A 12928-nucleotide genomic window follows, 5' to 3' on the forward strand; every position below is an offset into this window, starting at 1 on the left:
TTCCACAGGACTCCATCCCAAGCCTCCAACCTTGGAGACAGGGAACTTCGGGAAGACCCCAAGTTTACCCTTCTCCCTGGAGGAGCCATACCCTGCTGATGCTTTCGCTGGCTACAGCTCAGAGCTGGTTCTTTGGCTGGGGGTGATAGGTAGTGTGCCCAGCAGCAAGGCTCCCACCCGCCTTGGGAGCTAAGCAAGGAGATCCTGAGGCCTCTGAAAGAAGTCACCTGTGGGGGGGTTTCCAGCCACTTTCTTACAGTGTATTTCCAAGCCCATCCCCTGCTTCCACCTATGACTAGGAGACCACATAGTCCCAGCCTCTGGCCACCCCAGAATCCTCCTCGGGAGCCTGCAGGCTGGGCAGCATGCTCTGCTTCTGCCAATATATTAGCTCTACTGGGGGCAGGAGCTGGTTTCTGTGCTGGGCTGGGGAGGGTGTGACCTCAGTCCTGAGCTTTGTTGCAAGTGTTTAGGAGGACTGCTGCTAAGACCGGACTGCCACTAACCTAACCTCTAAGCCTCTCCGGCGCGCTGAGTTAAGAGAATCAAAAGAAACACTCGGGAGTAGGAAAAGGCAGGAAGGGGGAAGAGCAGCAGTGCCAGGAGCCCTGACATCAAGGAGAATACCCCAGTCGTGCCAGCGACCTGAGCAGAGAAATAACCGACAGAACATCAGTCCGTATAAAAAGCTTTTATGTATAAAAAACACAATAAAGACACTACCCAGCCAGCAGCAAGGACTGGGCACTGCCTGTAGCCTTCATTTGCTCCAGAAATAGTTGCATCTCAAACGCAATGAGCCTCACGCAGTGGGACGAGGATCCCCGTGGGGGAAGAGGCTGGGACTCCTGGATGGGGAATGTGAGGTCTCCCCTCACTTTCCTCCTCCCTCCACTTGTAAAGAGGTTGTGGAGAAGCAGGCGCCGGCAGCCCATGGCTGCCGAGCCTGAGAGACAAGCCAGAAAAGAGGCTGTGTGGGACAGAACTACCTATGGGGTTATCCCAAACTAGCCTCAAACCAAAAAACCTGTCTTCTTGCGATGCCCACTCGCAGCAACCGAAATATGAACATGGGGGCCCCAGGGTCTCTGGCTTTTCTGCCATGTGGCAGGAAGAAGACCCTGCAGACTAGGCAGGGGGCTGGCCTGGGGACTTCCTCAGCACCTCCGGTTCTCAGCAGGTCTCTAATGAGAAGGATGAGGCGGTGGGAGAATACTGGCCTTGGCTGCCACCCGTCGTATCCTCTTGCACAGAGGAACAGAGCTGCAGCAGGCTAGGAGACCAGAGCTCCCGAGGGGCTAACTAGGTCCTGGGGAAGGCTTTCTCGGGCCTCCTGCATGCGGCGCCGGGCACGACGGAAAGCCTCTGTGATGGAAGCAAATACAGGAGTCAGCTGCCATGGTGTGGGGAGGAACACAGCCCATGCTGACCCTGGGCGGCCAGCTGGGGGGGACGGGGGAACCTACCTAGCACATTGTGAACGGAACTCTGCTGGCTAAACCCTTCCAGACGGTCCAACACACTCCGCATCCTTTTCCGGAGAGAACGTGACTCCAGGAAGGCCCTGTAGGGGAAGGTGCCACATGGCCAAGGCTATTCTCCAGCCCTCAGGGAGAAGAAGCCCCAAGGCAGAGGGCCAGGGTCACTCACCTGGACTGCTGCAGACAGTGCAAGCGGAAGGTGACACTACCTGTGGTCTCTGTACGGAGCCCAAAGCGGCTCAGGCGCTCCCCCTGTGGCAGACAGTTAGGCAGCATCAGGATTCTGCGGTCTCGGGACCCCAGGCACCAGGCCAGCCTCACTCCTGTTCCTTTCCCCTTCTTAGGGAAAACAGTTCTGTTGGGGAAACCTCATTCCAGCACCCAGACTCCATCACCTCAAGGCTAACCCCGGGCTCCCAGCCCCTAAGGAGGGAACATTCCGACCTCATTGAGAAGAAGCCGTCTTTCAGGCTTCCTGCTGATCATCCCCACCTCTGGCTATCGAGGCCTCCGTGATGGGCTGGAAGGAGGGGCGGGTTATTCTGATGGGAACCAAGGGAAATTTCAAGTATACAAGTTTTCAGAGATCTGCTAGGAGAGCAGTGTAGATATTTGTACCTGGTTCAAAATGTGCCTATGACTTCCAGCTTAAGCAACGGGAAGGAAGGGGCTAAGTAATAATGAAGCAATGAACAATTAAGGGGCCTTAACCCAGATCCCACCTTCAACAGATGAGATAGAAACATAAGTTCCCAATATGACGTCTCCCCAGAGACAAAAACCACCTTGAAGGTTCCTGGTATCCGCACGTAGGAGAGGTCCTCCAGTTCCAGGGAGCCACCGATGAAAAACCGCCTCAGCTCGGCTGCTGTGCCAAGCTCCCTGGGTCTCCACGTGGAGACCACCAGCGTGTGCAAGCCTGTGCAGCGCAAGGAAAATGAGGCCAGGGCCAGGAAGGCCACGAGGCGCCTTGCTGACTCCCCAGCAGTGACACTGGCCTAGTCACCACTACAATGCCTGTTCTGGTGACAGTCTGACCTCTAGGGAAGACTATCACGGTGGTAGTTTAGGACACCCGTTTGGAAGTTAGACAGAAATTCAGACCTTGGCTCTGCCCGTTATTACCTGTGTACGCAGGTCAGGTTTCTTAACCTCCCCGAGGCTCATTCTCATCTCATAAAATGGAAACAACAACACCTACACCTCGTATAGTTGGGAGAGTTAAGGAGAAGCACTTAGCATAAGGCCAGGCACACAGGAAGGGGAAGTGGCTGCTGTTTTCAAATGAACGCTGATGTACTCGGCCAAGCAGCTGCTCCCTCCAGGCTGCAAGTCGAACCAGAGGAGCCTGGAGCAGGCTCCAGAGACACTCAGGCCACTCGACTTCAGAGCTGGCTGCAGTGTCACTCAGCTGTCTCTAAGGAAGGGGGAAGACTCCTCAACAGGAGCAAGGGCTCTTGCGCGTTAAATGCTTCTAATTCCTAACTATCCCTCCTTCTCACTGGAAGCGGTTGAAACTTTTGGAAGCATGAGTCTTGTTCCTAGAAGCTAGGGCATGTGGGCCACATGAAGGGCAGAGACAACAAGTCACCTGGAGTGGCAGGCAGCACCACGGCCCCGTAGCCTTCCACGCGGTACCTCTGCCAGAAGTCGAGGGAGAGGACCTCGCAGTAGAGCACGGGCCACTCCGGGAGAGCCTCTGGAGCAATGAGAGAAGCAGCCGGGTCACTGGAGGCCTTCGTCAGGAGGGGGCGCTGCCTGAGGAGACCCAAGGCCTGGGATGGGTCAGCTGCTGAGCTACTCACCGGCTGACTCGTCCTCATGGAGGAAGGAGGCCTCAAATGTGAATGGATAGGAGAAGTAGGCCACCTTGTCCTAAAAAAGAGGAGTGTCCTTTTATACTCAGTGTTGTGAGGAAGGCAAGGCCTCATCTGAAATTTATCCTCCCTGTGGCCAACGACAAGGTCGGCTTCACAAGGGGATAAGAAAACCTATCACGCCAGGTGGGAAATAAAAGGCTGAAGCCAAGGGAGACCCAATTACCGGCTGCTCCCATTCTCACAGAAGCAGCCAGAGAACCGCGGGACCAGGCCTGCACAGAAGGACTACGCCCAATTCTGGAATCTGCCTAGAGGGCGAAGCTGTCCGCCCGATAAATCTTCAGATGCCACCCCGTGATCAGAGTCCTGTTCCCTTGCAGGTACCCCCTCTCATTTCCCATACCATCCCCAGGGACTTGGTGGCACAGGTCTGTGTTACTCCTGAGAGCTGCTGGAACTCTGGGCTTGACCAGTCTGAAAGCCAAAGACAATATATTATTCTAAGTTTACCTGGGAGGAGGACAAGTAGCTGAACAAAAGACAGAGTTCCTTCATGCACTCATTCACACAATCAATCACTCATTTAACATTTACTGAGTGTCTACTTTATGCTGTGACAGTCACAGGGGACATCTTGGTGACCAGATAGAAAAGATCCCTGTCTCTCATGGACCCAGCATCCCAGTGTGAGGGAGACGGACACACCAACCAGAGAATGTCAGGTAACGAACAATGCCATGCTAAAACTGAGACAGGGTAAAGGGGCAGAGTGACCTGGAGGCCCGCGGTGACGGAGTGGCGAGGGAAGACTTCCCAGAGGTGACACTTAGGCTGAGACTTAAACGCAAGAAGAACCAGTCATGCAAAGACATGACATAAAGGATTTCAGACACAGGAAACGGTCCTGAAAAGGCCCAGCCTTGCTTTGCTCCCTGGTAGGGGCACATACGAGAAGGCAACCAATCCATGTTTCTCTCTCTCACGTTCTTGTCTCTCCCCCTTGCCACCCACCCACCCACCCACCTTCCTCTCTCTCTAAAACAATGAAAAAAAAGGTGCCCTTGGGCGAGGATTAAAAAGAAAAACAAAATTTACAAAGGCCCAGCCTTGGATACTTGAATAGTGTTAAGATTAACTCAGAAGGTGGGAATCCAGCAAGGAGGCTGACGGTCCATCAGTGAGAGAGAAAAGGGGAGCGTGGAGCCAGAAACCAAGAGAAGCGTTTCAGTGAGCAGAGGGAGCCTTGCCAAATGCTTCTGAGAAGTCAAATAAGGTGACAGCAGAGAAGTCACCCCAGGATTTGACAACCTGGAAGTGATCTATGGCCTTGAAAAGAACAATGAGCTTTTGTACAGAAGCGGGAAAGGAAGCTTGACCAAAGGCCAGCAGAAAACTCTCAGAATGGGTATAATAAAAGAGACCTATGAATATTACTTACTAGCAGTTGGTAATTCCACAAAGAAGTGGACGTAGAGGTTGTCATACTCGTAGCCTTGGGCTGAAACTAAGAATACAGGGACCTATTTTCAGCTGCTCCTCCTGCCATCCTTGGCACCCACCCAACTCTACGGGGTCTATCCACTTCCAAAAGAAAGTCCTCAAGGGCCAGGAACTCTCTTGCGTTTCCTGGAAATGCTCGTGGCTAAGGTTTCCAAGTACTGCGGACAACCCAAGACCTCCATGGGGGCCGGGTGGATTGCTTCACACTCCACTGGGGCTCCTGACCAAGCTTAAGAGGTCTCTGTCTGGCAAGATACTTACCTACCTCTCCATTTACAAAGAGCCGGAAGGCACCGGGGTCCGTCTAAGGTAGAGAGAAGCGGGACAGGTCAGGAGGTGTGGATGCAATCAGCGCTTCTCAGCCTGTCCCCAGGAGCCCTGACACTGGATGTCAGATCCAGATGCATCCCTAATGCATCTCCTCCCCACCCTGCCACTTCAAAGAGCTGTTCCCTAAAGTAGTTAAAATTTGTAGTGTAGAAAAAGAAAGTACATAATTTAAATGGCGGGGAGGGCAACACAGTGTGGGAAATTTGGAAGACTAGCCAAGGGAAGCCGTACAGCTGTGCTTCAGTGTGAGCCGGGAGGCTAGAGGCCTCTGCTCCCATTAGGTGGCTGAGGTCGAGCAGCTAGGGGTCCACCATTGCAGTTGTTTGTGTAGCTATTTTATCTAGCTTTTAACGTTGACCATCTATTGCTAATGCAGTATCAAAAATAATGAAAGTTCATTTTTTCAGAGAGAGAGAGGGACACCAGGGGCTAATTCTACCCTTGTTTCCAGATCTAGAAATGGAATTCCAAGAATAAGAGAACATAAAAGAACATGACATCAAATTACTGACGAAAACCATTTTGTTTTCTTTTTAAGGAGCCAAGCTATTTAACAAATAGAGATGACACCCCTTCTGTCTCTATGGGGCCCTCAGGCAAAATATCCACATGAAGTGAGGAAGACATTTTTCATCTTTATATTTACTTTTAAATTAATTATAAAGTACTGAGTGCATTGCCACTGGAAAAATTCAAAACTACGTAAGTTTAGAGAATAAAAAATAAACACCCCTGACATTTGCTCTCACCACCCAATATTCATCTACCATCTCCCAACCCCACCCTCTCCCTAGGAAAAGCCACCCATAGTATGTGGCTTTCTCATAGCCTTTAAGGCCTTTCTCTGTGTACTAACAGTTCTACATCAATATGTAATGTTTTAAAATCATTAACAAGGACTACCCTCTTTGCTATTTTTTTACTTCCTTTGGCACTGAAACGTATGCCTTGGGGACCCGGCAGGCAGGCATGATGACAGCTCACAGTGCCGCGGGGAATCAGGGGCTCACCGTCTCGAAGTCAGTGCCCACGAGGCTGCTGAGATACTCCTTGTGCCGGCCGTAGAGCTGAGGAAGAAAAGCAAACCAAAACCTGGGATGTGACCTAAGCCAGACCAGGGTTCAGTCCTAAATGGGAGAAAAAGCCGTAACGGGAAACGGCCCCGAGAGCTGGAGGCCTAAGCATCCCAGCCACTGACATTTTAGAGTGAAGTCCAGAGGCTGCAGAGTCCGCTGGCCTGGGACCAAATCCTGGCTCTCACAAGTACAAGCTAGGTGACCTTGGGCAGGCTGCTGAGCTTCTCAGTCTGTTTCCTAACTCATAAATGGTAGTAATAAAAGTAGTTATTTCAAAGAGTTGTTGCATGGTCTAAAGGAAATAAAGTACATGAAATACCTAGCCCAGAACACGGTAAGTGCTCAAAGAAATGGTCGTTACGAAGATGATGTTCTAATATGATCAAAAACTTGGGTCTGATACGTCAGCAATACTTCCCGAGTCAGGAGGGAGCCACTAAGAACAGCCTGTGCAACTGCTGACAGCAACCTGGGACTCAGCCCCCAGGCGCTGAGGCTCGCCCCTTGGGGACTCGGAAGGAATTAGCTCTTACATCCTTGAACACACGCTGTTCCCGCTCCTCCTCCTCTGGCTGCGCGAGGGAGGACACGTTGTCGATGGTATACTTCCACAGCTCCTGCTTCTCTCCCTCGGTCTCAATTCTGTAAGATCAAAGCCACATAGGAACCCACTCTAATAACAAGAGATAGGGCCCTCCAGATGCAGCTGAGGGATGAGCTCTCACTGGCTGTACACCTCATTTAGTGTTTGCTGACGACGTCGGCCAGAATGGTAACTGGCAGGGGGAAACGAAATGGGAAAGCAAGGGCACCAGACTAGACTCAGAGAGCACAGGTTCTGGGCCCATTTCTGTCTCGAAGTCACGATGAAACCCTAAAGCATGACATCCCTGGCACCCAGTTCTCTCCTGTAAGAAAAGGACAGGAGGGTCTAGGTGATTTCTAATTCACAGCTGTGTTATTCCAGGACATAGAGATAAAGAACAATCAGCCCAGAGGACAAGACCTGGCTGAGTTCACCTCATCTGTTCTGGTCAGTCCCTGTAGTCAGCAGCACAGAGGACTATTTTCACTTAGTTATACAGCTGAAGGTATCACCGTCCAATCAGTATAGTGATATATAGTCTGAGAATAGTATTCCCAGTACCCAAGGTGTCAATAACCCAGAATAGAACATGAACCACTACCTGGGAATTTGAAAGTTAGAACAGACGAGGGGCTTTCTGCACATCTCCTCAACTAAGGGCAAGGAGTGAAGCCAAGAGGAAAAATGCCAGTCTCTACCACCCCTCTCGCTCGCTCCTCACCTGTAGGGTCCTTTGAGCCCAGTGAAGTCAGGCTTCACTGTGATCACACCATTGCTGTCCACTTTCAGCGTACAGAGGACATGTTCATAATTCTTATAGCCAAGCCTAGAAACCAGGAAATCAGCAAGGTTCAGGGTCACTGGTCCCACATCCAGGGAAAGAGGAAGAGGTAGTCAGACCACGTCAGGGGAGAGGACGGAAGCTGTAGTGAGAGTTACCGCATAAAAGACTTTCTTCTGAGAACAACTAAGAAAAACAAAAAGAGAAAAAGTCCCTCCCTCCCATATACCCCAGGATCGCTGGGGAGAGGGGAGGATGATGGGCATCTGAGCTGGGCAGTGAGAAGCTTCACTCACTTTCCATAGGGCCCCAGGTCTGCCATGATGTACATTGTCTGCAGAGGAGTGTTGATGACATGGTTGTTCCTGATGAATTCTTCTGAGGGTTCCCAGGTGACAATGCGTGACCTGAGGATGCCGCCCTCCCTGGGGAACGCCAAAGGAAGGGTCACTTCCCTGGTTCCCCCTAAAGAGCCGGAAGGAGGAGCACAGGGGAGCACACCCCGGTGGAGGTCGACTGCAGAACGGGAGGCTCCAGTCGGTGGACATACCGAGAACAATGGCATGGAAGGCCCACAAAGGCCCCCCGCCCCCTGCCACAGTCCCCACGCACTCACATCCCTCGCCTGTCCTGCCGTCGCCGCCTGACATTTGCCATTCGCTCGACCAAGAATGATGGCATCTCCCTGGTTGCGGTGGTCATTTTCTGACAGTGCTGGGGAAAGAGAGCAGGCCTGTGGAACCCGGCGGTCAGCGCCACAGGGGATCGAGTACCCAAAGGGAAGCCCTCCTTCTGAAGCCTCATCCAGGACCCGAACCTAAAATTATATCTCACAAGATACATGCGCATGGAGGGGAGTAGTGGCACCAACAAGCCAAAGAAGATTCCTACCACACCTTGGTCTGCCCTAAGATTTTTAGCAGGATATTGACCTTCAGAAATGCATTTATTTATGCTAATGTTAAAAGAGCTGCAACTTCTGAGCACATACTAACCAAAAGTTGGGTGAGTTTGCCTGGTGGATGTTGACATTAATTCACTAGGTAGTTGGAGGATGCCAAATGGAATCCAAGTATTCTGTGGGAAATCCTCACATGGGATCTAAGCACTAACTGTAATTTTATTCACTTTTCCAAAACAGACAACCAAACTGTATATGATATCAACCTATAGTTTTCTTAATAAAAAGCATCAGTATTTCAAAAACAGTCATTTAACATCTGTTCCTTGTAGAATTCTACAAGGTTATAGACAAAAATCAGAAAATAGTGGCTCCAACCTCCCTCAAGTAGTTTAAAATCTCACTGAGAAAGTAAACCATATCAGACAGTAACTGAAGAAAATGTTAAAGAAGTCTGCCAGGGTATGCTGGGATAATGGAGGCAAACTGAGGACATAAGCCACTGGCTATGTTGAATTCCTCTTCAAAACCATACACTCAGAGTTTTGGCTGAATCCTCTGGTAAATTTTATCTACACCAGCGACTTTCACCCAGTGTGCTGCAAGAATTTTTAAAACATGCAATACCTGACTATTTAGTCAGGGGCACTGACCTCTTTTCCCTTAGACTGTCAAATAAAAAAAATGACAATAGCCAACATAACAACAGCCATCTGGTGTGAATGAATCAAAATTATACCTATATTTTTTGTCAGATTGGCAAAAAATATATTTTTTGGTGTGCTACAGAATTTTGGTAATCAGCTTATGTGTGCCATGAGATGAGAAAGGTTGAAAATCGCTGATCTAGATGGTTCTAGACTCCACCCACCAGTCTCATCTCAGGATGCGTGCATGAAGTCAAGCACGGGGACTGCTTCTCTGGGCTTGCAGCCTGCAAGCCTATCTTTGGAGACCCTGCCAGCTCTTCCAGGCCCCCCAGCAGGTGAAGAAGAGAGGAAGCTACACCACTTGTTGACTGTGCCCACACTACTCCAGCTTGGCTGCCAGCAGCACAAGGCAGTTCCTAGATAGGCACTCTGTCACCCCTCAATAGGCGCCTGATTTAACACCCGGAACCCAGGAAGGCCAGAAAGCTCAGGAAGGCAAAGGAGAGGGGAGCTACAGAACAATACCTCCTCCAAGTTGGTGTATCTATCAGAGTCAGTGTACGTAAAGATTCGTCGGTTCTTCCTTCTACCTGAATCCTCCAGCTTTAGGATCTCTTGACGGTACTGATGATCTAAAGGGCTCTGACAGGCGGCTTCATTTTGGTACAGATCTACTTCAAACTGAGGTCACAAGGAAAGAGAGATCTACTGAGACTATGTCAAACTTCTGTTCCTGTAACCGTTTAATTAAAGCAGTTTTACAGCACTGAGACAATCCAGCATGTTTTCATAGCCAATTCTCATGTATCTAAACTAATGCAGGGCGGGGGATCCAAAGGATGTAAGAGCTAAAAGGAACCAGAGTGATGGTCTAATCCAACTCCGATGTTACTGATGGCATGTAGCCCAGAAGTGGAAAGTTCTTCATCCAGGATAATAAAACTGGGTAACGGCAGTCACTATGCTACACTGCCCCTGCTACAAGCTTTCTGGAAATCAGTTTGTCAGTCTGTATCAAGAATCTTTCCCTGCCACCAGGCAGGTGGATGTGGACCAGGTGGAGGTAGACTGAGCAGACAAGTGACATTGGCTCACCTGGCTAAAGAGTTTCTCCTGCCATCCAATCAAGACCTCCTCCTCTTCATCTTCATCTGGGCGGTGTCCACCTCCAAAGACAACAGCGTGAGTCAAATGCTTGAGCAAAACCAGCACTACTTTTTGCTCTGTGGTTAGTTATAATCAAAGTCCCTGCTCTTATATTTAGCACAAAAACAGTTGAAGTTCAGTGATTTATTAAGCACTCATTCTATATAAATGTTGGAGAGGTTGCGGGTATACAGAAGCCTGAGTTAAGACCCAAGAAGTCTTACTTGCTTCTCTAATTTGAATAAAAGGAAGACATGTCTTCTAGGAATCATTTAATCTAATTCAATGTCAGTAGCTGAAATTTAGATATAGGCTGAATAGCTCTTCCTCAATCCCAATTGTCTACATTTGCTTAAAAGGAATCCTGGCATTTTTATCTTTACTATTCCTGAAGCCATATATCTAGAATCACAAACACTGTAACCTTAGGACCAAGTATCAGGAAAGGAGAGGAAAGGCAAATAAATGATCATATATAAAAAAACAAATCTAATATATTCTTGTCTTGAGTATGCCTTTTTCAGACACACACGCTTCACAATCCACCAGCCCACACTCTTGCCCAGGACTATTTTTTAACAGAAACAAAAGTAGAGACTAGTGGCCTAATACAAACACACTGTCCTCTCTTCCTCACTCTTCCGCCTCTCCAGATAATGAAAACTGCAAGAGCACAGCTGATGTTAATATGCATATTTTCCAAGCAGGCTTCAATTTTTAAAATCGTTTTAAGAAGTGTTTATATACATATACTTAGAATTTGCAGCATATTTTCTCTTAGGAAAAAAAAAATGCCACAAATGAAATTTAGGTTGCCAGGAAAATTTATAACATATCTAAAGTATGGTATTTACTACTTCACTACATTTAACAATTAAGATCAGTATCTTGATGGCAGGACTCATTCTTATTCAATTTTCATACACATCGTAATATAGCCATTAACATTGCCTAATCAAGCCCTGGCTTCAACATTTACCAGCCATGTGACCTTGAGCAAGGGACACAACCTTTCCATGCCTTTTTGCAGACTACAGCCCTGGGTCTATTCTGTTTTAAGAGGTAACCACCATCCTAGGCCCTTCCAGATACCCAGGGGGGACACATCACCACCATACACCCACTGGCAGACGGGTGAGGGCTAAAAGTGGCCAAATCTATGAGGTCCTTCCCGCGCTGGGCAGCAGGCTGGTAATGGAGGAAGTTGCTTGATGTGATTCTTTGCAAGTGGACTCTGTCAGGAAAAGAGAAGCCCAAGATACTCATTAAAAGACACACAGCCAGAAGATGAACACCAAACAAAGACAGGGGAAACACAGTATCAATGTGTGCGGGGTGCACGCAACCGAGGGATGGTGAGTGTGGCGCGGGGTCCTAAGAGGAAGAGTGAAGATGAGGAAGTGTATTGGGGACACAGAGCTCTGAGGAATTGGGAGTGCCTGTGTTGGGTCTGCACGCTGTGACAGGAGCGGGTGCAGGGTAGTGAGACAGATGGAGACCGCAGAGGAAGTGCACGGGATTTTAAGCGGAAGTGGGGGCCGCTGAGCACTGACACGTGAAGTTCAGGCTCGAATTATCTGAGAGGATAAAAGTGCGGGGCTCTGGGATCATGCGACTACCGGAGACGCAAGTTGCGCACGGGGTCCCGGGAGCGATACACAGCCTCCCCGGTGTCAGTATTCCAGACGGTCTCCGCCATGACAGCTGCAACGCGCCACGACTGCGCCGGAAAGCGCGCTGCTCCCAGTTCCCCTGGCAACGGAGACGCTGGGTTCTGGAGGCCAGGGATGCGAGGAGCTGAGCGCGCAATCGTCAGCTTCCATGGCGGCACCACGCCTGCCTCTCGCGTACAGCCCAGGCCTAGGCCGAGCGCGTAGGCTTCCTGGTGCTGGGGTCTCGCGGGATCACCGCTTATTACAAGTGCGAACAAAGCTCACGCACACTCAAGGCCGACTTATGCACTTTACAAGTGAGGAAACTCAGGCAGAGCCATTGGCCCTTTTCATATAGATTCAGACTTGGTGATGCAGAGCAGACCCAGATTCCCTGATTCCTCACCACTGGTTTTTGCCACTACACCACCCTGACTTCCACGGAATGCTCGGTACTTTAGCCTGAAAATCGGTGGACTTACAGAATGTTTCTGTTCTACCCAAGAGAGTCAGAGAAGGTGATGGCGCTTATACAAACATGAAAATATATTCTTGGAAGAAGAAGAAGAAGAAAAAAAAAAGAGACCTGCCAGAAGATTAATTAGTTATTGTATTCACTAAGCCAGAGAATGAAAAAACAAGGAAGCTAGCAGTAAGGAAGGGAAACATGTTATTGTTCTGTTTTCTCCCTTACATGTGTTAGTTCCGGATTATTAAGACCTTAGATACTGAACCGACCTCCTGAAAAGCTAACAAAGTGCCATTCAGAAGTCATGCTTCAATGGACTATCAAAGGCAAGACACGTCATAACCTTTTGTCTGGCACCTGGCATCCCAAAGTGCCAACAGTCATCAGCCTTTGACATTTGCTACTCCCCCCCGCCCCCCACAGAGTAAGCAATTGTCCTCTGAAATCAGTATTCTTATGCCAGATTGATTGTATTTCATTGGGAGCCCTGGGCAGCATAGCTGCTGTTGTGTAACACAAAGGACTCACCATAATAG

General features: G+C 49.4%; 1 protein-coding gene across 2 annotated transcripts; it reads right to left on the reverse strand.

The window, feature by feature from the left end:
- Nucleotides 1-1180: 1180 nt before the first annotated feature.
- Nucleotides 1181-11988, reverse strand: MKS1 (MKS transition zone complex subunit 1). 2 transcript variants are annotated; one of them, XM_054585539.1, is made up of 18 exons: nucleotides 11891-11988; nucleotides 11396-11505; nucleotides 10221-10291; nucleotides 9651-9806; nucleotides 8191-8288; nucleotides 7871-7999; nucleotides 7515-7619; nucleotides 6741-6849; nucleotides 6142-6198; nucleotides 5063-5105; nucleotides 4740-4805; nucleotides 3705-3775; nucleotides 3287-3356; nucleotides 3073-3180; nucleotides 2267-2400; nucleotides 1651-1733; nucleotides 1467-1564; nucleotides 1181-1365 (listed from the first exon to the last, which is right to left on the reverse strand). In XM_054585539.1, the coding sequence occupies exons 1-18, from the start codon at nucleotides 11968-11970 to the stop codon at nucleotides 1274-1276; spliced, it is 1680 nt and encodes a 559-aa protein (XP_054441514.1). In that variant the 5' UTR covers nucleotides 11971-11988; the 3' UTR covers nucleotides 1181-1273. The 2 variants fall into 2 exon arrangements, with proteins under 2 accessions (XP_054441514.1, XP_054441516.1); XM_054585541.1 differs by lacking the exons at nucleotides 1181-1365; nucleotides 1651-1733; nucleotides 2267-2400.
- Between the last annotated feature and the right edge of the window lie 940 nt (nucleotides 11989-12928).

Source organism: Pteronotus mesoamericanus, unplaced genomic scaffold (assembly GCF_021234165.1).
Source record: "Pteronotus mesoamericanus isolate MK-2021 breed Mesoamerican mustached bat unplaced genomic scaffold, CSHL_Meso_final contig_84, whole genome shotgun sequence".
Lineage (NCBI taxonomy): Eukaryota > Metazoa > Chordata > Mammalia > Chiroptera > Mormoopidae > Pteronotus > Pteronotus mesoamericanus.